This window comes from Gymnoscopelus braueri (genome assembly GCF_963280865.1).
Source record: "Gymnoscopelus braueri genome assembly, chromosome: 4".
Lineage (NCBI taxonomy): Eukaryota > Metazoa > Chordata > Actinopteri > Myctophiformes > Myctophidae > Gymnoscopelus > Gymnoscopelus braueri.
The window spans coordinates 39,161,137-39,185,952 of NC_137605.1; the positions used below are offsets into that span (position 1 = coordinate 39,161,137).

At 42.0% G+C, this 24,816-nt stretch overlaps 1 protein-coding gene across 8 annotated transcripts in view; it reads right to left on the reverse strand.

The window, feature by feature from the left end:
* The window catches only part of rbms3 (RNA binding motif, single stranded interacting protein), a 160,322-nt gene that overhangs the window by 12,871 nt on the left and 122,635 nt on the right, over positions 1-24,816 (reverse strand). For 4 of the 8 annotated variants that reach the window (XM_080426158.1, XM_080426159.1, XM_080426160.1 and 1 more), the window contains exons 7-11: positions 24,222-24,328; positions 18,933-19,046; positions 17,782-17,825; positions 11,911-12,010; positions 6,513-6,563 (exon numbers count right to left, since the gene is read on the reverse strand). In XM_080426158.1, coding sequence (XP_080282284.1) covers positions 6,513-6,563; positions 11,911-12,010; positions 17,782-17,825; positions 18,933-19,046; positions 24,222-24,328 — 416 coding nt within the window. The remainder of the gene's footprint in view (positions 1-6,512; positions 6,564-11,910; positions 12,011-17,781; positions 17,826-18,932; positions 19,047-24,221; positions 24,329-24,816) is intronic. The other 4 variants (XM_080426164.1, XM_080426162.1, XM_080426163.1 and 1 more) reach the window with 1 other exon arrangement.

Sequence of the window (24,816 nt, forward strand, 5' to 3'; positions counted from 1 at the left end):
TTGGCCATCACAGGTATAGTAATACACACACACTCACACACACGCACACGCACACCCACACGCACGCGCACACACGCGCACAGACACACAATTTAATTTCAACATACTACCACACAAAAGAAAACATCTTTGGTATTGGGCATTATTTGGAAGCCCAGACGTAGAAGGAGGCACATTCTTCACCCTTTTGTCTCCCCTAAAAGGATTTAGCTCATGGTTCTTTAACTCAGGAAGATCTACAAACCCCTATTGTTTGGATGGCTCACCGCAGCAGCAAAGCCCCCCCTCCCCCCCAAATCAACTAAGTCTCCTTCCTTTCTCAGATTTCATTGCTGTCAGGCAGAAACCTTGTATCTCCATATTTCTAATCTACAAGCTGAGCAAAATCGGCTATTTTGGGGAAATATTTTGGAAAGCCAATGTGAAAGTGGTTCTGTGAGTTTTATTGAGAAACATATTAACAAGAGCTTAATAAGAGCTTGTGACTAAATAATAATTACATTGGATCCATTGGAACACAGGTTATGTTCCCCACATTTCCATAAAAGCAACAGTTTTGGACATAATACGAGGTTTCCAACCGACAGTGACGATTTCATGGTTGGGGTAATGCATTCACTTCCTCTTGAGAGATTTGTGAATATGCACAAAGACATCCTCTTGCTAATTACAACGTAAAGACAGAATGTCTAAGTAATCGGGACACTTCACCGATGAAAACACGGAGAGAGAGAGAGGGAGAGAGAGAGAGAGAGAGAGAGAGAGAGAGAGAGAGAGAGAGAGAGAGAGAGAGAGAGAGAGAGAAACAGAAACAGAAACACTGCTCCTGCGTCTGTTCTTGCAGTAAATACTGTATGCTTCTATACTATATCCTGTGCCCTTTTGTATACTGTAATATCTGCAATAAATTGCACATTTGTAGTTCAGAAGGATATTCACATATTCTCGTCAGATTAGATGAGCAGCAGCAGTGTATCCGGGTGGCACAGGGGTAAATGTCCTCTGCCCACCACAGAGACAAGGGTTCCATTCCTTTGTGGTGCCTCTGGCTTGGCCGGGCGTTCTAACAAAAACAATTGGTCGTGTTTGTGGGTGGAAAGGTGTTTATTTTCCCTCCGCATATTACGCCCTCCCGGTAAAAGTCCTCACTGTCAGGTGAAAAGAAGTGGCTGACGACATCATTTGATTCGGAGGAGACATGTCTACTTCTACACCCTCCCCAGACTAACAGTAGGGGTTTGCCGTGACGGAGACTATACACATGGGGATATTCGCATAAATATAATGCATTGGGGAGTGCATTTTAAAAAAGATCAAAAAGAAAGATGAAAAAAGATTAGAGCAGCAGACCACCTGAGCATTCTATAAATCCAGATATTAAATTCCACTCTTCCATATCCTACACATGTCCCATTGTTACTAAAATGTTGTTTTTTCTATTTTCATTTGTATTATTTGTATTACATCCAGTATTTTCATAATAATAGTAATACTTATTATTATTATTATTATTATTATCCTGCTGTAATATTGTATTGTGTTTAGCACAGTTTTGCAGAACATACCAAATTGCTGCTTGTAACTGCATGAGTATGAGACAATGAAGCTGTTGCTACCACAGGAATAGACTAATGGCAAATTCACACTTAAATAACTTTCAACAACAACAAAAAAAACAAGACGAGAAGATCTGTTATTTTCAGTGAGCGACACTGTCATGCGACAAAGTATACATTTGTCTCAACACCCCTCTCTCTCTCTCTCTCTCTCTCTCTCTCTCTCTCTTTTGCCAAATCCGTTTTAATTGCCCAACTTTTCTGTATCCAAGAAATACAATGACTAGCCTCTGCCTTTGTTACCTCACTGGGATTTTGACTAAGCGAAGATGAGGCTGGGGAAATGGCAAGCACAGTCCAGATATTCTTTTATTTTCTTTATTCTATCAAGTTATTATTTTTTAATCCCTTTCTCTGTCCGCCTCCTTCTCTCTCCATCATTCCGTCTCTTGCTGCACGTCTCTTTCTCTCACACAAGTGTCTCTTTTTCTCCTTGCAATCTCTGAATGTTGTTTTTTATCATTCTCTCTCTCGCTCTCCCTTCTCCCAAGACGCAGGAACCCATATCAAGCGGTGTGCCAGATAATTAGACAGCAGATTTGTTTGAAAACACATTTACAGAACACATCCGCTGTCACAGACAAGGTTTTAATCAGACATGACTGCAGAATAGCATCAGGAGTTGGCAGGCAGAGACAGAGAGCGGTAGGGGGAGAGAGTGTGGGAAACGGAGAGAAGACAAATACGACGAGGAAAGATAAAGGGGGAGGATAAGGAGAGGAAAGAAAAAGAGAAGGAACAGAAGGCTAGAGAGTGTGAGAGAGAGAGAAAGAGAGAGAGAGAGAGAGAGAGAGAGAGAGAGAGAGAGAGAGAGAGAGAGAGAGAGAGAGAGAGAGAGAGAGAGAGAGAGAGAGAGAGAGAGAGAGAGAGAGAGAGAGAGTCTGGACAAGTTAAACTATTGTGCAAGCCAGTTTTTGTTGGAAACCCTCAGTGCTTGGCTGATATGTCATAACAATGCTGTCTCTATCTTCTGTCCCTCTAGAGATGACAATTTCAGCAAACAGAGCATAACTGAATTTTGCAGGTAGCCTATAAAATAGTTTGGAGCTGTTGGCAGGAAACCAGCCCACTCAAAAGGCAGTTTGCTGAAAATCACTGCGATAAAATCTCTCTACTTTCAAACCAGTCACAGAAAAGCAAAATCCCTTTAAAGTACAGGAATCCAGTGCCTATTGTTCCTGTACTACAGAAAACACTATTAGCAGATTTCTTAGCAAAAGTAAAAACTAAATTAATGACTTTAACTGTACAGCACATGTGGATTACCATTAAATCCAAAATGTACTTTTACTCAATTCTTTAATATGATTAGAAGCTTGAGGAAATTCATTCCCTGTTCATCCCTGTACAATACTGTAAATCCTCCTTATTTCTGAATGCCTGGGATAAAGATGTGCAGCGAACATCTGAAGACATGATTATCGGAAAATATGCAAAAGGACGTGCAGATGCATTATGAGTACTTTGCTTAATTTGGCATTTAACAGTTCTCAGTTCTGTAAGAAAATAAATAATAAAAGGGCATAAATCAAAAGACAAAATTATCTGTTCATTGTGCATGTTTGATACATAAGATTTTAAAGTGGGTAAACTAATTTGGGTAAACACATTTCTCATGTAGTACTGTACCTTATTAGTAACATCACCAATACTTTGATAAGAGCCACTCAGTACAGCTGTGCGACACAGAGGATGAGCAGTTATTGTTGTAAAGTGATCAAAGCTTTTTCCTTAACCACACATGCACAGTGACCCTTTTCTGGGCTGAACATTCACTGAAAATAACAGATCTACAACCTCACAACATGTCCCAATGCGATGCCTTGTGAGCTGTAGATCACCTATTGTCGGTGAGAGATTTGGTGGGTAAAGGTTAAAAAAGGAGTGGACCAAGTACAGAGTCATTGGTCTTCTAGCTACCATACAGTAATAACAATGTAGGGCCATTGATATAGGGCCTACTTCCTTCCACCATAGGCCAATTAAAGAAAGGAATCTGCAACAGCCTGCTTAAGGTGATGTTTTATGCTGCGTGAAGTTCTAACAGACAGCAGAATGGCAGCCTCATTTTATTCATTCAGGTATACAGGATGTGCGAGATAGATAGATAAATGACAGCCAGCCAGACAGACAGACAGACAGACAGACAGACAGACAGACAGACAGACAGACAGACAGACAGATAGACAGACAGAGAGAAGTACACAAAAAGAGAGTACACACAGGGCGTGTGTGTGCGCGTGCATGCGTGTGTGCGTCTGTGTCTATGTTGTGGTGGGGCGGTGGGAGAGCAGACAGAGTTCAGGCAGTGTAAGTCATTCTAAATCTTCCAGTGAATGAGTCTAAATCCACATCTATTGTTCAAATGATCGTTGGCTTCCAGCCTACACTACCAGTTTGAGTGAGTTTATTCAGACATGATCACGCTTATGTGTGTTTGTCTGCGCGTGCATGCCTGTGTGCATGCATGCGTGTGTGCGTGCTCTTGACTTTCAACTCAATGACCACTACAGCACTACAGGGCAAAAAAAATAAAAACATTTCCTGTGCTTTCTTCAAAAGGAATGGAAAGCAACTCTTTATTAAATAAGCATAGCTGCAGGGTGGGGAGAACTGCTACTATGGCCACCAATGTAAACTTCAGTATTTCTTGTTCCCAGCCTGGACAAAACTAAAGCTATAGTTGCAATTTGCACCAGCAGAGGGCGGGCTTCCATAACTGATGTCGGACTCCAGTAAGATGGATTCAAGAGTCTAACATCCACAGCCTCGTTCCACAGTCTATAAGCCTAGCATCCAGCTGCCGTTTTGCCTTTTGCTGGCTGGATGTGGCTTTGTCTCCCATGTTTCAACATCACTAAATACCCTGAGAAATGTCTAGGAACAATGAGCATGAAGCAGTTCTTTAGGCAACTTCCAATCATGGTGATTTGAGGTCCCTTTCTGTTTGTATTGAATTACCCCGGGTAACAATGTAAGCCTGTCTGTTCCAGTACACCCATAGTTGTTGTAACCCAATACAATATATCACTGGCAATCAGGTAGTCGCTTCTCACAAACTGTGAATATCATACATTCTTTTAATGTCACTTACAGTACATACAGTACTGTGTATACCTTAAGCTGTACATTTTATGTCTGGTGTTGAATTGATATAGACAGTTTCAACATTTCTATTGATGCTAGGGAGATGTAGGAAATCCCTTTTCAACATCTGGTCAGCTGTGTAAACCACCAGGAAGGAGTAGGCTCAAGCCAGATAAAAAACAAACTGAGCAGGTAATAACGAATACAAATAAATAAATAATGAAAATAATAGCAAAAATATGCAAGCTAGGTAGCTAGCTCACCAACAGCTGTTTCAGATAGTTTATGCTTCCCAGGGTAACGGTTTACAAACCTTATCTTCACAACGTTATGACAGGGAAGCTGTGTTATTGTTTACAGAGTAGACTAATACCGTCTACAGTATTCTGCCTGTAAAGTAAAATCCCCGGTATTAATTAATTTGTAACTCTGTTCAAATACAGTATGTACAATCTCAGAGTTAAAGGGGGTGTAATTGTTATTTGTTTGTTAAAATAAGTTCTTAATCCAATATCTAAATTGGCTAATGCGAGGACGGGCGGGCGGGCGGACCTCTGACGTCATTCTGACTCAGCCATAAACAAACCACGGCCACATCACTATGACAACATAAACACACCACGGCCACGTCACTATGACAACATAAACAAACCACGGCCACGTCACTATGACAAAGCCCCCAACACTATGACTCAGACATATTGGTTTGGATCGGCAGTGTGACGTAGGTGTGAGGGCCGAGTAGCGGCCCGAACCTCTAGTTGCTCTATATTCCCCTAGCAATCACTGCTATAGATTTGTTTGAAAACACATTACAGAACACATCCGCTGATTTGTTTGAACAGGGGTCTCCCCACCCCTCCAGCTCTTTAGTAAACAGAAATCTTTCATGTTGGGATACCAATTTCATCCATCAGGAGAGAGAACTCATACAGGATAACAGGATAAACAAGTGAAAGTTGAAGTGATGACACAAAGAAACAAGCAGACAAAATTGGTACTGGGGTTCTTAACCTTTAACCTTTTAAGAATAAACTTTTTGTTTTAACCAAAAAATATCACTTACAGCACCTTTAAATTAACTGGCCAAATGTGTATGTACCACATACGTCAATAAAGTGATTCTTATTCAGATATTTCAACCACTAATAGAAGTGCAGCACTGAATGTAAATGTAAAAATATTGAACAGTGGTCATTATAGTTGTCAATCAAAATGCTAGCAACGACTATCATTTTCTCACAGTTTTGAACCCACAAGCCCTGTGAGTCATAAACAGATGTGTTATAAAGCTTCTTAAACAAAAGTCTATACGGATGCCTGGTTTCCCGTGTCCTGGGGAGAAGAAAAATGTGGGTGAAAAAATAAAAGTTCAATATTCTTGTTCCCTTCCAAAGGTTTTGCGTTCCCTCGCAAAAGTTTTGTGTTGCCTCGCAAAACCTTTTCTGTTCTCTCGCAAAAGTCTCGCGTTCCCTCGAAAGAGTTTTGATTTCCCTCGTAAAGGAAAAAGGGTTCCCTCGCAAAACCTTAAAGTTGAATGTTTTTGCATTCTCGTTTTGCATGAACTTTTTTAATATATTTTTTTGCGAGAGAATGTAAAACCTTTGAGAGTGAATGCAAAAATATACTGTATGTATTTTTTTCTCCCCCATGTCCCTTCAGGGGCTCCGTACTTCCCCTTGTTAACTGCATTACCACAAAAACTGCCTGACAATAGTGTTAGGAGGGAGGGAGGTAAGGAAAAGGTGGGAGAGTATTGAGTTAACACACAACACAACAAAGTGTAGTAAAGCAGTTTTTGGAACTTACTGTAGGTTGCATAACATACTGTTGGTGAGGCATCCAAGATGTACTCTGGACCTGTGGATGGAGAGACACAGGAGCATGAGCAGCAGGAAGGAAAGGGGGATGGAAGGAAGGAAAAGAGCAAGAAAGGAAGGTACATTTTAGGGAGGCAAGAATGGAAAGTGTGGAAGGGAGTAAAGGAGAATTTTAGGAAGGCCATTGGCAAGGTAGAATGGAAGGAAGAAAGAAAGTGGAGAGGAAATGAAATGAATCATTAGCTCGACTCTTCACAAGCGCATTTGAAGCTCCCTGCGGTGGAACATCTAACATAATATTACACCAGACACTGAGAGCGTCCAGTGTATGTTATGTTGTAATTACAGGAGGGTATGAAGAGTGCAGACAGCAATACAGTCTAATAATTACAGCTTCACAGCCGAGATTTCATCATCAAAGCCTGTCTTTACCACAAATCAGCACTTTTATCACCTACTCACACCCCTAACATGAGAGCAAAGATCCCTTTGTCACATGTATTATATATGTAACTCTGTGTATGTGTGTACGTGCGCGCGCATGTGTACGTGCGTGCATAGCGATATCATGCAAGATAAGAGTTGATTCTGTGTATCAATGCCTCTCATACAGAGAGAGAAGAGAGAACATGTCACAAAGTAAGAGAATGGAGAGGGGTTCCTCAAATGTAAACATTATGTTTCATCACAGCAATAAACAATGCGTTGCATTTGTGCAACTTTCATACCATTTCAAGTACTGTAGGTGCTGGACCAGTAGAAGACAGCAATGAAAACATGAAAGAAAGCTCTGCACACTGTAACTCCCTTAAGTGCATGACTTGAGGGAGCTACACTGTGCGGACCTTCTTTCATGTTGTCATCACAGCAATAAGAAGATGTTTTGATGTATGTTTTGAATGGAAAGAGACAAGAGAGTTATTGAACCTTGACCACATAACTCAGAGCGCAAACCTCTTGACCGATACGCCCACCACGTCTCTGCGCTTAATAAGGTCAAGACAACAACGATGAAACAAGTTCAGAGCCGAAGAGGAGGTTCATTGACTGTTCTGGGAGCAGTGCTGGAAGGAGAGGAGGGAGAACTTCCTTAATCCTGTGGGGGGGGGGGGGGGGGGGATTCTGTTACAGTTTCACCCAGCTGATGGCTGCTCAGATGGTCATGATGAGTGCTCAAGGGGGGAATTGGGGGGGGGGGTTACGTGTCTTGCTCAGAGACACTTCCACACGTAGGCATGGGCAGGGTGTGAGGCAAACTGGTGAACTTCTGATTACCAGATGGCCTCTCTACCCACTCAGCCACAGCCGGCCATAATATACATACAGTATATCTTATTTTGCAGAGGCAAGGAATAAATACACAGAATACATAAGATATTTTTGGCACACAATGTATCACCTCACATCAAAACAATGGGATTTCGATTAACAAGAAATATACAGTCGGTGCCTATTGACTTTGTCGTTTCTCATGTTGACATCACACTCCTCATTTGCCTCACTCACTCGTGCAGTAAATCTAGTTCCAAATACTACCACGAGGTGGCGCTTTGGAGTCACTTTTTTTTTGTTTCAAACAGACAGACAGACAGACAGACAGACAGACAGACAGATGAGATGTGAGTCCTGACCTGGGAGTCATAAAAAAATAGCAGATCTACAAGCTCACAATGCCTGGCGTGTGAGTGTGATTATAATTATAATTATAATTAATATAATATACTATTATATACTACTATACACGTCGTGTAGGCCTACTTGTAGATTGGCTATTTTTTTTTTGTTCTCGCATCATTTGCTGTGTAGTATTTAGCTTACTTCTTTCTATTGTTTTGAAAATGCTCCGTTAGCGTAGTGGTGAAAGCTGACGACCAATGAATCTACGATCCGCGTTCGAATCTTGCTCCATGAACAAATATAATTGCTATTTTTGAATTTATATCGTAAAATCAATGTTAATGTAACTCTGAGAGTGTACAAATGGATCGCGGTTTTAGCCGTGGTTGCCGCAGTTAACCGCAGTTTGGGTGGATTTGGGTCAATCAAATATAATTATTAATTAATATCGGATAAACCGCGGGTGAAATATTGCGGTAAATAAATTAATGACATCTAATATATCTATCCATAAAATAGCTAAATCTCTGCGTGCTTGTGTCTGTGTGAGTGTGTAGAGCAGCCTCTGTGCGATACGATCACAAAATGCATTGATTTAGCCTATGGAATGTCGGTGGGTCTTTTTTCTTTTTTTTTAACCAGTGCTGCTGCGCTGAAGAGGCAGGCATACCATTGTATTTTACTCTGTCTGGCTGTCTGTCTGTCTGTAGCGTTTGTTTTCATTCTTATAAGACCGCATGGCTCATTTATATGCACGTGAAAGTAACTAAGCGGAAAGTAACTAAGTACATTTACTCCATGTCCACTTGCGGGTTAAGCGAGAGGTGGAGCTATAGCGTCATCGGTTCAGGAAAGATGCGTATTTGGTTGTACACACGCAGACGCAAGGGTGGCGTTTTCAGTCCGGAATTCAAATCATGATGCAACACTTTGTGAGCTTGTAGATCGGCTATTTTCACTACTTTTATGGGACACTGTTGTACAACAAAGTAGAATTCATTTGTGAAGAAAGAAAATCCCATTAACAGTTGAAAATAGCCTAAACCATTTCTGCCCATCCCTCTAACTTCATGTAGGCCAATTGGTGCATTAAAAATATCAAAATTGGCCGCTCTGAATTTGTATCTGAACAAATACTTTGATAGAAGAGATACAGAGGTACTGTAGGGGGGAGGGGGAACCTGATAGCAGAGTTCCTCACTTGGCTTATTTGGAATAGGCTGCATATCATTAACATAACCGGTTTGACAAGAGACTGGGCCAGTGTTGTATAGTGCTAATTTCGGAAGTGGGGGAGCACGGTTCTTGAGCCAGGCCGCGCTGCGCTAAAACTGTCTGTGCCTGTGGTGGAAGATTTTTCTAAGGGTTTTCTAAATCTCACCTGCACAACCCAATATTATGCTGTTGTTACAAATTTAATGCAGTAAACATGAACGTGCTGTCACAGATGATCCGATCATCTTTATTTTTAAATTTATGATGAAAGCCGCGCACGCAAAATGGGGGTCTCCAATATGGTTATTTTGGGGGGTCATGGCCTGAAAAAGATTGAGAACCCCTACTTTGATGCATCTCTCTCTCTCTCTCTCTCTCTCTCTCTCTCTCTCTCTCTCTCTCTCTCTCTCTCTCTCTCTCTCTCTCTCTCCTCTCTCTCTCTCTCTCTCTCTCCTCTCTCTCACATATATAGACTAAAATGTTGGGAAAATAGCGCTGCATCGCGACTCGTTGTGAGCTTGTAGATCGTTTTTTTTTGCCTATTTAATAGCCGCTCTGAACAAATAGCCTGCCTTGATAACCCTCCCCCCCCCGTCCGCTCAAAGAAAGAGACACACGGCATACTGTTTGGCCTAGGCTCAAAGCTCAGCTCAGCTCAGACCTTCACATGTAGGCTACAGTCAGAGGTTAGAGGGGGATGGGGGTCGTTTTTCCCCCCAGCCATTCCAGTAGAGTTAGACCTTCACAGGTACAGTCAGCGTGAGAGGGGGGTGGGGTAGTTTGCAACACTTTGTGAGCTTGTAGATCGGCTATTTTCACTACTTTAATTTATCCCCGTTCAGTAGCATTGGAGTTAACATAATGACGCAAAGGACGCAAATGATCCCATAACCCCCAAACAATGACAGATCTCCACGGGGTCTAAGCCAGGCATTATTAATGTAAAAAAATGGACCATGTTCAGCTTCAACAATCCCTGCTACATGGGTATTTCGTATTTAGAGAGATTTACCAATCTCTTTGAAATTGTATGTCTCCTCGGAACCGAAACCAGTGAAAGGAGCCGATCTACAAGCTCAGAAACACGTTGCTATCTGAAAAGTTTTGAGATTGTAGATCGGCTATTTTCAGAATGAAGTATATCATACATTGAAAAAACATACTCTCAATTAAACATTTCATGTTATCATTATCAATTGCACATGAATTCAGTGATAGTCATGTTATTTGCATTGCGCTTCAAATGAAGTCTGCCTGAAGTGAGCCTTGAACCTTCAGGTTGCGAAGCATACGTTTAAGCGAGAAGCCATTGGACCGATAGATCTGAAATGGTGAAAAAGCAAGTCAAAGAGATGATACAGAAAGAAGACCATGCAATAAACATGAGCATTTTAAACCCTCACTAACCAGAGAGAGAGAGAGAGAGAGAGAGAGAGAGAGAGAGAGAGAGAGAGAGAGAGAGAGAGAGAGAGAGAGAGAGAGAGAGAGAGAGAGAGAGAGAATATTCACCAGCACCATGGGTTTAACGAGACATCAGCGCAAAATGAAAATGCAACGTTTATTAAACGTGCTGTCACAGATGATCCAATCATCTTATAAAAAATTTAAGCATATGCCAAGATAACTGAGAATATATAGCTGATGATGAGCTAAATATATTTGTTTAATGTCGAAGTTTTTATTTTTAAACTTTATGATGAAAGCCGCACAGAGCTTTGTGCCTCGTCATGTATTGTTTCTATATTATAACAATGTGCTCATAAAACTAAACTAAACTTGACAGCAATATGGAAAATCTTATAAATATATTTCATAGAATAACCGGTTAATAGAAATAACGAAATAACGGTTAAAAGGGGCAGATAGGAGCGTTGACGCCTGTTACTTTATTGTATTTATTTATTAATGCAGGAGCGCGAGGTAATAAATGTCACATGTGTACTGTATGCAACAGACATGATATCTCTCTGTCTTTCTAGGAAGTTAAGAGTTAAATATATATTTTAATTATTTAATATAGCAACATTAGGCTATTTCAAAATGCTTAATTATTTTATTCATCAGTGCCACTGAAACACCACCACAGAAATAAACAAACAAATAATTTGTCAATTCAAATGAGCTATGTCATGAGAAAAAATACGTTTACATTTTCCAAAGCAAGTGTCAAAACATAATACAAAAGTGTATAGTAAAGTATGAGAGGATACACTAACTGTACGCAGCTCTAGGCAATAGACCGCTGCTGCCCCTAGTGGCACAGAGTGGAAATAAGTGGAAATAACACATGTCCTGCGTGACACGCATGAGATGCCAGAAAAAAAACGACAAAGTCAATAGGCAATGACTGTATATATATTCCTTTGACAAAAAAATTCACTCAATCCACGAATAAGTACGCACGCACAGCACGCACGCACACGCACACACACACACACACACACACACACACACACACACACACACGGACACGGACACACACGGACACACACACGGACACACGGACACACACACGGACACACGGACACACACACGGACAGAGAGGCTCTACCTACCTGATACGTGGAGACAGGGGAGGCAGCAATGTAGGGCGTGATGGACGTCTGATGTGCAATCATCCGATTGGTGGTGATGTTGTATGGTGACGAGTAGTACCTATAGGGTTATAGACAAAAGTAAAAGTTCTATATCTTTCCACCCTTCTTGAAACTGTAGTGACGGAGCTTGTACGAGTTCACACAACACACTTGACGAAAAACCGTGTCATCATCAAGGTTGCCAAAAGAGAAAAAGCGTGTCACACCCTCAATGCTGTTACAATGCTGTTAAGTACAGTATGATGGACACAATGTTGATGGACCGCACTGTTCATTTAACTCTGAGAGTATACAAATGGAACCCGTTCCATTTGTATACTCTCAGAGTTAAATTACAGTACACAATGATGATTTGACTGTGTGGTCGGTGTTGCATGGAACCCCTTTAGTTTTTTAAAGACATACTAATGATGACATCACCGTAATGGTGTACTGTATGTGTGTGTGGGTGGTCTTTTATGCCCATTGCATTCCCATCTACACTCCTTCCAATCTACACTCCTTCCAACTTTGTAGGAGTTCTGTATAAACCATATCTGGCTCTGGATGTCGGTTTACTTTGGCGTGTATACGGCACGACCCTTGACCTTTCTCTTGTATCTCTCCCTCTCTCTCTCTATTTATCCTTATTTATTCATGTCTCCCTCTCATCCCTGCGGCAGCGGGAGCGCTGTGGCTCGCAGCGTTTTATTTATCATTGTGTACCCAGAGAGGACATGTTTCATCCGCCAGGCCCGCAAGCCTGATCGATCCCAAAGTGTCTGCCGACTGAATAATGGAGAAAGAGCGAGAGAGAGAGAGAGAGAGAGAGAGAGAGAGAGAGAGAGAGAGAGAGAGAGAGAGAGAGAGAGAGAGAGAGAGAGAGAGAGCGAGAGAGGGAGAGAGAGAGAGCGAGAGAGAGAGAGAGAGAGAGAGAGAGAGAGAGAGAGAGAGAGAGAGATGCACTGAGAGAACAGAGAGAAAGGGGGGTGAGGTGGTGGTGGTGGTGGGGGGGCATGGAGAGAGAGAGAGAGAGGCCCTCCCTGCTGGAAGGCTCATATTACCTCTAACAGCAAAGGCAAATTCCTGTGAAACAACACTGAGCACCAGCAGCAAATGCAGACTATTGAATCACAATGCCCTAAACCAGGGTTCAAAGCCCCAAATGGTGCATACATAAAAGTCTCACTTTCTACTGCGTGTCTGTTTGCTCCGCCATTCAGAGGAAGTGTAGACAGGCAGGCTGACAGACAGACAGACAGACAGACAGACAGACAGACAGACAGACAGACAGACAGACAGACAGACAGACAGACAGACAGACAGACAGACAGACAGACAGACAGACAGGTGTGTGTGTGTGTGTGTGTGTGTGTGTGTGTGTGTGTGTGTGTGTGTGTGTGTGTGTGTGTGTGTGTGTGTGTGTGTGTGTGTGTGTGTGTGTGTGTGTGTGTGTCTGTGTGTCTGTGTGTCTGTCAGACAGACGAATACCTAGACAGTGTCTGTCAGACAGACGAATACCTAGACAGTTTATTGATCCCATGGGGGAAATTAAACTTTTGGCTGTTGGCGGTACAAAATAATTTGTCCCTCAAACAAATTTCATAGGCACAAAGCTTTGCATTTAATAATGTACAACAACCCCAACGCTGTGTTGTCTTATTAAAAAAGAATTCCCTGCAGTGTTTACAGCACTAATGCAGGACAGATGAGGATGATGGACTCTTACAATGGCTTCCCCTATATACAGTACCCTATGTGTGTGTGTGTGTGTGTGCGTGTGCGTGTGCGTGTGCGTGTGCGTGTGCGCGCGTGTGTGCATGTGCGCACAGCGTGATAGAGAGTCGATTATGTCCATCCATGCCTCTCTTTCTCTGTCTCTCTTTATCTAATAGTCATGGGGTAAGCAGCTGACACAGTGACTGAGACCAGACTGAGCCTCAGTAGCCAGCAGAGAACAAACAAAAAGATGGCATCTATTATGCGGAGGCCTTCAGCTAAATTCTTTCAAAGTTTCAAAAACATGCCCTGCAGTCAGTGTTCTACAACTCCAGCGTGACATGCCCACGCACAACTCAGTGTTCACAAATTGATAAAGGATTTTTACTGTGTACGCACACTACAGATTCACACTTTTTACCTAGCTTTGGTTTACTCATTGATCGTACAAACAGCATGGGACTATGACAAACACATCTGCAGATACTTAACCGCTGCTGCAGTCCAGTTCTGAGGAAACCGCTTTTAAACTGTCTCGTGTTGAACTTGAACCCTGTATTGTGATTGTGCTTCACACTGGCAACAGGGACCGCACGGCGTTGAATAGCTATGCTCCGCTCGACATGATAAGGCTTAAGTATGCAAAAAAAACATGCTCCAGTGGTTGCACTCGACAACACTTCCCAAAAACACAAAGACTTCTCTGAGAAAGTTCATGAATTATTACCACTCTTTATTCCGTCTTTCCTTAGGTTCACTTCCAGTTCATAGGAGGCTAGACTGCCTGATCTCCTTTAACTGTGTCAACTCTGGCTGAACTTCTCCTCAAATTGCCCTGTATTAACTTTGTACTTTGTATCTTCATCTGCCTTAATTTTGCTCTACGTTTGCTATTTAGAAGATCCAGGGATACGTAACTTCATGCATACATGCATACATTTTATTTGTCCTCTTTTCCAGCTGTTTCTTCTGCTGTGTGTCTTTTCTCTGGATTGAGGAATAGCCTACATGAAGCCTACATTGAAGTTGTCACACGGCAGCAGTATTATTTTACACACAATATACAGTAAGTGACGGATGTGAGAAACACAATGGAAAGCCATTATTTAAACATTATCATGCGAAAAAGCACCAAAGCACTTCAACACACTGGCACTGGTTTGAAACTTTCCAATACGACCAGTCATTACAATGAAGCCTCCTTAACTAATGCTGGAATACGTCGCATCCATCCTTTTCACAAACGTACAATGAACGTATGACTTGTATTAGATAAACTGTATTACTGTCACTGATGAATACAAACGATTGAATGCAGCGTGGTTATTCAATACAGCTCTCTGATTGTGTTTATTGTATTTTTCATTAGAGTGATGTGTATTGAGAGAGAGGGAGAGATAGTGGATAGAGGACAGATACAAGGTTATTGATGGAGGCTATTAGCCCCGAGCAGTGCTGCTGTCAATAGGGACTGTAGCACGCACAGCCATTTAAACAATACACTAAACATGTAATTGGAACCAGAATATTACAAGGGGATTGAATTAAAACACTTGCCCGTAGACCTCTGGCGTGACCTACCTGCGCTGTCGAAAAAGTTCACCCTGGAAAATTAGACAATGATTTATTGCTGACCTCGGTGACTTTTAAATGGTGTGTGTGGGCGAAAGAGAGACCGAGAGAGAAGAGAGCAAAGAGAGAGAAATATGACCGCGTTGCTCGGCCAAAATAACACATTTTCGGCCGAAAATCATGACGCATCATGTCTGATTTTCAACTGAATCAAAGTTTCAGGGGAAGATCGGTTATTTCCAGCAAGTGACGCAGCGAAGTATAAATTAGCCAATAGATGCAGTGTGACAGATAAGAACAGAGACACTGAGAGAAATACAGACACAGAGGGACAAGGAGAAGAGAAAGAAGAAAGGAATACGAGAGAGAGAGAGAGAGAGAAAGAGAGAGAGAGAGAGAGAGAGAGAGAGAGAGAGAGAGAGAGAGAGAGAGCCCTGTCACCCTGATGAATGAGAGGAGAGGCTATGAGCCAGAGTGGTCTGGGCGAGTAGGGACACATGTTTCCAATAACATCAGTTCCGCATCAGACCCTAAAAACCAGCCTTCCATGAGCTCAGAGCAAACAGCAAAACTGCAATCGATGGCAACCTTTCCCCTGTCTTTCACTTGACTTTATATTTTTCCTCTTGCCCCGCTCTTCACCTCGCCCCGCCCTCCCTCCACTTTCAAACGGCCCCTTGCTCTCCTCTTTTCTGTTCCCCTAATTAGCCACATTAGCATTTTATGGTCATTTAATGCCTTGCTGGAAGGAGGGTCCATGACCTCCGAGACGGGGGGGCCGTGGGCACACGCACACACACACCTCACACATACATGCACTGTACACGCTAAAACATCCGATATGGTAATATGTAAAGCAGCCGGCGTTAAGGATGGAGATACAGGGGTTTAGTGACGAGAGAGAGAGCGAGAGATAATTAGGAAGACGATCAAGAGATGGTGGAGTGGGGGATTGGGGTGAAAAAGAGGAGGTGGTGGGGGTGGGGCTGAATGAGAGATACAGAGAGAGACGGGAAGAGAAAAGAGGGTCCAAATTGGTAAAGAACTGGTGAAGGTGAAGAGGGGGTGGGGGGGTGGGTAGGAGGTGCAGACGTATCAGGAATGGAGGGAATTAAGAGGACATAGCGCACGATAAGGAGGAGTGAGCCCAGTGGTGGAAAAAGTACTCGCATGTTTTACTTAAATAAAAGTATCAATACTGCAATGTGGAAATACTCTGTTACAGGTAAAAGTCCGGAATTCAAAATGTACTTGAGTAAAAGTACAAAAGTAATGGCATCAAAATGTACTTAAAGTATAAAGTACTCATTATGCAGAATGTCCCATTTCACAAGTTTTCAAATGTATACACACTTCTTGAAAATAGCAGATCGATGCGACGCATTGTGAGCTTGTAGATCGGCTATTTTCAAATGGCCAAAATGTATATAGGGCTGAAGTTGTGTGTTTACAAGTGTTTTGTAATAATAATCAAAATCTACAAAGTAACTAGTAAATAAAGTTTTCAAATAATTGTCGTGGAGTAAAAGTACAATATTTGCTTCTGAGATGCAGTGGAGTAGAAGTAAAAGTACCGCAAATTGGAAATACTCCATTAAAGTAAAAATATCTCAAAGTTGTACTTAAGTACAGTACTTGAGTAAATGCACTTAGTTACTTTACACCACTGGAGTGATGAGCCTACAAGGAGGAGTAGAGGAGGGACTGAGATATCAGTCAACGAGCGGGAGGGAGGGAGGGAGGGACGACGCACAGCCCCCCCTGGGAGTCCATCAAGCGGCCGTGTTCCTGGCAGACAGGGCCGAGCGCGGCGTCGGGGATAACAGCTCCAATTTCCCCCTGAACCGCGCCGACACTCAGCACTCTGCATCGGGGCTACAGGGAGAACAGATCGGCCTCGGCTGACGAAAGTCTTACAGCGCCGCTGCAACACCCAGCCCTGCTGCTCTGTGTGAAATCACAACCTAACGTCCCTGACAGCACTGCCTGCGTAGGTGAATAAATAAATGCCTCTGCAGCACTGTCATATGTGAGAGACAGAGACAGAGAGAGACAGACTGACAGACAGACAGACAGACAGACAGACAGACAGACAGACAGACAGACAGACAGACAGACAGACAGACAGACAGACAGACAGACAGACAGACAGACAGACAGACAGACAGACAGACAGACAGACAGACAGACAGACACAGAGAGAGAAAGTGTGTGTGTGTGTGTGTACAGTATGACGTTCAGAAAAAACGTGTGTCAGTAAGCGCTGGGATTTTTCCCTGGGACGATGCCATCCTGCCATCGCGTGCACATGTTTATCTGCTGTGTCTATAGTATGCACTATTAGTGTGCGTGGGCGGTGCATATGTCATGTGTGCACGTTAAAAAAAACAACGACAAAAATAAATAAAGTCAGACCTTAAAATATAAGGTGTTTCTGGGATTTAATGAGGTGTGCTGAACACAGATCAACCGGCAAGAAATAAAGTTATAAAATAAAGTTAGAGACAAGTTGGGATAAACAAAGAGCTAAGAAAAGGAGGTAGAAAACTTTCCCCTTACCCGTTCTGCATCGCAGTGGGATCGTACGTCAATGCCATACCACTCTGCAGATATAGACAGATAGATAGATGGATAGATGGATAGATGGAGATACATATATATATATATATATATATATATATATATATATATATATATAGAGAGAGAGAGAGAGAGAGAGAGAGAGAGAGAGAGAGAGAGAGAGAGAGAGAGAGAGAGAGAGAGAGAGAGGGATTGAGAAAATGAGAAATAGGGAAATTCATTAGGTCAAATAAAAATGTCACTACAGTCAAGGTGCACACAGTAAAGCAGCCCATACTACTGGAGGGAATCCTCCACTTAATGAAGAAACAGTGAATGATGTATTCAATAAAAGGGACACTATGCTCATGTGCATTTCAGTTAATTGCTGATAGTTTTCATGGTCTATAGCAGTCATTTCAAGGAGCCCTAATTTGACATGCATTAGGCCACAGACCCCTATTTGATAAGAGTTCTGTGTCTCTGATTTGGTCTGATATGGTTGGTCATTTGGTCCAAAATGTCTTTACTGTCTATGTAAGGCCCTGAAGTGAATCTGTGATCAAAATTGATATTCTTGTACGTATTATGGTTGTATTTACTTGAAACGTACTTGTAATAATTAAAAGATTAAAGATCAGTCACTTAGCTGGAACTCACGTTGAGAATCACTGGTCTATAGGAACGGTTATACTGTACTACGATACAACCCGTCTTGACAGAGGGTTTGGTCATTCTGTGTGTTCTTACTGACCTGTCATGCCAATATGATCTATGGCCACCATCACATCAACTTGATTCATATTAAATCACTTATTTTTTTAAATATATTTTTGGGGCTTTTTCTGCCTTTACTGATAGATTACAGTGGACTGACAAGAAATGGGGAGAGAGAGAAGGGGAGTGACACGCAGCAAAAAGGTCATGGGGATCGGGAGACGAACCCGCGACACACGTCAGGCTTAGCAGCCTACTGTAGGTGCCCGGACTACTACGCAAGCCGTCCAGGCCTAAATCACATTTTTTTATCTTACCATTGACACAGTGAACAAGGACAGACAGGATAGGATTGTTCTTTTGACATTCCTGGATTTTACTCCCGTGACATAACTGGGAAGAATCCAGTTTGTGTCCCTTTAATAATGCTACACCTTATGGCAATGTCTTATGACAGTGGATGGAACATATTCGGACCAGGTCAAGCCAGCGCCTCGGTGAAGGGCACTGGCTGGGTCTGGTCCCTGGGAAGGCCCAGTGTCTGCCCACTGCTCCAGTTTGGATGGGTTAAATGTGGAAAATGAGGACAAATTCCAGTTAGTAGCAAATGTACTTGGCAAATAAATGAAACAAGCAAAACAAACAAATGAATGTCACATTATGAAGCACTGGTTAGTAAGTTCTCCGTTTCCCCTATTAAGTGATCGACAGTATCATTAAGATGTTTGGTTCTGGGTATCTGTCCATTTGCGTCTATATCTCTCTCTTCCACTCTTATCTCTCTTCAAGTGTCTGTTTCTCCCCTCCTATCTAATAAGACAGTAAAAAATGATGAGATTGCATTACTCTCTACTGGCCTTTGAAAAAAAGTTAAATCCTCAGTGTTGATTTGTCCATTTGCAACTCGGAGAGTGTACAATGTAACCAAATGGACCTTTATGAGTCCATTTTGTTATGTTTTAGTCCCTGATAGTTGACAGAGAATCAAAGGAGAGAGCTAGACGGTGATGTTATCGGACGGCTAAAATAAAATTGCATCATCCCTGGGACCAGCGCGGCCATTTTCTCCATCGAAAGCGTCAGTTGTTCAAACATCAACAGAAGATAATTAAATAAATAAGAAAACAGGAACGCAACCGTGCCAATGTGAGCACATTATTGAGTTGACCTCTTGGGCCCCCATTCTACACGGAAGGTCCCTTGGGTCAGTGCCAGGAAGAAAGATGAGTTCTGAGAAGCAGCTTGATATTGTGTCTCTGCTCTCTAAATGAGCCTCGCCTTTTGGCAGAGAGAGGGCACCATTCCCTGACTGCCTTGTAATGCCAGTTTTGGCTCGTGTGTGTGTGTGTGTGTGTGTGTGTGTGTGTGTGTGTGTGTGTGTGTGTGTGTGTGTGTCTGTATTCTTATTTATTAATCTTTGTTTGTGTGCATGCATGTGTGTTTGAGTCAGTGTTAATTTTGACAGCAAATTCTGATTTAGTCTTAGCCTTAGTCTTAATAATAAGACTAAGGAATAACACACCATTTAGTTTTAGTCCTATTTTAGTCATCTGAAATTGTTTAGTCTTAGTCGACTAAATATCAAAATATCTTTAGTCTTAGTCTTTGTCTACCAAATTAACATTGGTTTGAGTGTGCATCCAACCAAATGCGTGTGTATATATCTGTGCATGTGTGTGTCCATTTATGAGTGTACTATAGTATACGTGTGTCTGCATGCATGTGTGTGCCCACGTATGTGTGTCTCTGCATGTGTACTGGAAGTGTGAGTCTGCATGTGAGTGTGTGTGTGTGTGTGTCTCTATGTATGCATATCTACAGTATGTGCATCTGCATGCACACGTACACGAGCGAGTGAGCGGGTGTGCGCGCGTGTGTGTGACTGTGTGTGTGTGTGTGTGTGTGTGTGTGTGTGTGTGTGTGTGTGTGTGTGTGTGTGTGTGTGTGTGTGTGTGTATGTGTGTGTGTACTTGTATTACTTGTGAGGGTCAAATGTCCCCAAAAGTATTATAGAATTTGAGAGAAAGACATTGTGAGGACCATGTTACTGGTCCTCACAAGAGAATAAAGATTTGGGGGGTTAAGCTTACAATTAGGAAAACACTAAAATTGGGGTTAGGATTAGGATTAGGCATTTAGAGATTAGGTTTATAGGGTTAAGGGTTAGAGCTATGCCTGATTATTACTGAGTTGTGCGTTGATGTCGTGCAAATTGTACAAATGGCATTCAGGACAAATGATGTCCTCACAAGTATAGTAATACAAATGTGTGTGTGTGTGTGTGTGTGTGTGTGTGTGTGTGTGTGTGTGTGTGTGTGTGTGTGTGTGTGTGTGTGTGTGTGTGTGTGTGTGCGCGCTCGTGCGTGCGTGCGTGCATGCGTGCGTGTGTGTGCTTGCATACATGCCTGTGTGTGTGTGTGTGTGTGTATATGTGTATGTATGTGTGTGTGTAGGTAGGTGTGTATGTGTGTGTGTGTGTGTGTGTGTGTGTGTGTGTGTGTGTGTGTGTGTGTGTGTGTGTGTGTGTGTGTGTGTGTGTGTGTGTGTGTGTGTGTGTGTGGGGGTGTGTGTGTGTGTGTGTGTGTGGGTGTGTGCGTGTGTGTGCATACATGCGTGTGTGTGTGAGTGTGTGTGTGTGTGTGTGTGTGTGTGTGTGTGTGTGTGTGTGTGTGTGTGTGTGTGTGTGTGTGTGTGTGTGTGTGTGTGTGTCATTGTCCCAAGGCCAGACTCATTTAGAAGAGAGGTGCTCTGAGAGATTAGAGGCGGCTGACTGAGTAGCAGAGTGAGGGGAGGCAGTGAGGCACCTCAGAGCACCTCCATGGCCAGATGTCTCTATCCCTCAGCCTCCAGACCTGGCTGCAATATATAAGAGCCCTCAATGGCTGCTCCGCCACCACAGGGCTAAGTGGGCCTTGTCACGGCCACGGCCAATTACAAATTACAACATGACTGAAACCACCGTCCTTTTATTTGCCCACGTGACAAATCACTCCTGTTGGCAGCGAAACGCGAAAAACCAAACACATAAATGTTGATTTTAGGGGAAACGCACGCACATAGTAAAATCCTCCGTGTTCATTTAACTCTGCTAGTGAATGGTCTTCTTTTTTTTACACTGAGAGAGATCAAATACAACACCATGGATTTTGCCATGTAAGGCAACTGAGAGTCTTTTATGTGCAGCAGTGGAACCCTGACAAAATGTCAGGGTTCCACACACACATGCACACACACAAATCCTGAATCATTCATTTAACTACAAAATGCAACTACATTTGGTTACATTTGTACCCTGTCAGAGTTACAAATGGATGAAGGATCACTCAGGATTTTCCTGTGTACACTATATAAATATATATATATATATATATATATATATATATATATATATACACACACACACACACACACACACACACACACACACACACACACACACGTTAGCAAACAAACAAAAACATTCACGCAAACACACGCATCCAGGAGGAACTCTGAGGGAGAGTCACTGTGGCTTTGGCATCCTCTCCATGGTTGCGGCGGCTGTTGTTTCAGCTTGCATGCGTTGCAGCCCGGTTTCATTTCATTTCACCTCACCGCATGGCTCGTTCCCATGCACTGGATGTTGGGAAACATCTACAAACCCTGCCGACTGTGTGGGTGGCATCATTATTATTCACTTTCTCTTGTTCTGTAAATATATGCTGTGGTATGTGACTCCTAACAACTTCTGAACTTTGAACACTTTTGAACAGCCAGTTCTCTTTTTTTTCCTCTTTTCCTTTCTTTCTTTTTTGATCTGCTGAACAAGCTTTCATTGATTCTGTAGATAACAGTGTGGAAGTAGGAGTTGTAATAAATGGAGACGCAAATTGCTGCTGGTGTTTAATCTTAAATCCAGTTCTAGCAAGTTTTATGTGGGCCCGCTTTCATGTATTACCAGCTTAAACTTTTTTTTTACTGGAAAATATCTGCAAATATTGTCCTCCAGTCCATAGGCAGTATTTATTTAAGATACAGTGAACAACCCAAACCATTGGCACCTAATTAGAACATTTCCAAAATGTTTTTACTTCATTTATGGAGTTGACGAGTTTCTGCAGTGGCAAACATTATTTAATTGTCATCAGTGTAGTGTTAAATAAAGTACAGTACAGTACAGTATGTGTGACTGTATTCTATTCTCACTCCCATGACTCTGTGAAACCGCAAAGCTGTAAAGCTGTTGACATAGGATGGAATTATTATGATAAGATTATGGTTCCTGGTAGCGTTAGGAAGCTAAGCAGGAAAGGTGTTGAAAGAGGTTTGCGGTTATACATGCCATAGTCATGAATATAATAAGGTTACAATAACACTGCTTGCAGTGCTGATAATGCTATGATCCGTTCAAAAATCTCTCCATATCAACACTACGTTTTCACATTTCACAGGCAATTCACGCCTTTGTTGCTAGCATTCTTTTCTGCCTTTTGAAGGGCTGAGTGTGAAAAGTGTTTGGTGAATTTCTTCAATGTTTATGGGCAACCATCGGGTTAAGTTTCACTGATCCAGGGTCAGTGACTGGACACCTCCTAACTCAGAGTGTGAATACAGTATGTATCTGTGATCTTCCCTTCCCTTCTGCTAAAGTCAGGCTATCGCTATATCCACGAAAGCACTAATGTTAGTAAATGTCTTAATTCCAAAGACAAATTCAGAGTTAACTTTTTTCATGTACGATAACTGTACATGTGATTAACATTAGCATTTTGTTGAATATAACAGTTAATTACAGAAATGTGAATATACATTTTGAGATGGAAATGCTGCTTTGACTACTGCAGCTGCTGCCATAGCTATAATTTTTGTCATTTGTTATTTTCCACATTTGCTGATATTTATTTTATTTTGCTCAAAGTGTTGTACCGGAAGTTATGTTCAGACGATTTCCATATGATAGTGTGCCGGTGGAAAGCTCACTAGCAGCTCAGAGGGTGTTACACTTCGTGAGAGCGGACGGGTGTTTTGTTTAAGCAGTGTGGCGCTGGTTTGTTTCATTGTTTTGAATGTCAACGTTTAAGTTCTATGTCAATATTTAAGTTGTATGTTATGTTTCATTATTGGTTTAATTGATCGTATCGTTTCTTGTTTCAGTTTGTTAGTTTTTTTTTTCTATGGGTTTCCTGGACATCATTCCCTTCATTACCTTATGCAGCCAGTGAGGTAAATTCAATTGCAAGTGTATTTTCTGTTTGTTATGTTTTGTATGCGTTTTTTTCTGATCATTGTTCATTTTTGTGTTTCTACCAGTTTTACGTTGGTAATTTGAGCCGTAAGAGTGCACAAATAAAACCACCAGTAACCAGAACTACCGTTTTTGGACCACATGAAGGGAGTGACAAGTACATTAGTGCTATTGAAAGAGCAAGCTGCATGATATCGTTTTTTTCATACCTGCCATTCTTACCTGTACTTTGTTTTGTTATCAATACTTTTATTTTTTATTTTTTATTTTTTACTTCGTTACATCCATTATTATTATTATATTATAATAAAAAATATTATATTGTTAACACAGTCTGTGCGGAACATCACACACACCAACATTTTGCTGCTTGCACCTGTATGATTGATAGACAAGAAGCCCCTCTTAATTGTTGATTCTTGAACTTCTATGAGAATTACTTTCACTGGCATGCATGTATGTATGGACGAAAGCATGCTAGCAGTTTTTCGAGGCTCACCTCTCCTTCCCGCGTCCACGGTCGGCCATTTTGAGGGTACTTGATCTGGGTTTGCCTCTTCTTCTGGCCTCCGTCAGCAAATTTACACAACAGTGGCTCTGCAGGGGCTAGAGAGAGAGAGAAGGCGAAGAGAAGAGTTATAAATGTCAGCTATTCAATAAGGGATTAACACTGAAGGATCAATCAGCGCGGTAGGGCAGAGCAATGCTGTCACATCAGCAATGACAAAATATGAAGCAACTGGCCCTGAATCCCTATAGCCCATGTATCTATTCCTCCTACATCTTCCAATTAAACAACACCAGAGTTATGACTCCATCTAATGCTCATAACGAGTCTTTGACAAACCAGCTCTGACAAGAAAACAATGCCACTGGCTAAACATCAAAGCATGGGGAGCGCCATTCCATTGGCAACACAAACAGGCTTTAACACGATAAATAACCCAACACTAAAGTATATGACCCCAAGGCTAGTGTGATAGTGGTCTCTCAGCACAATTCCTTTTCTGAACCTGATAGACTTGATTGCCAATAGGATTATTTAATCCTCCCACACCAAAGTTCACAATGGATTAGCTTTGACTACTGCATAT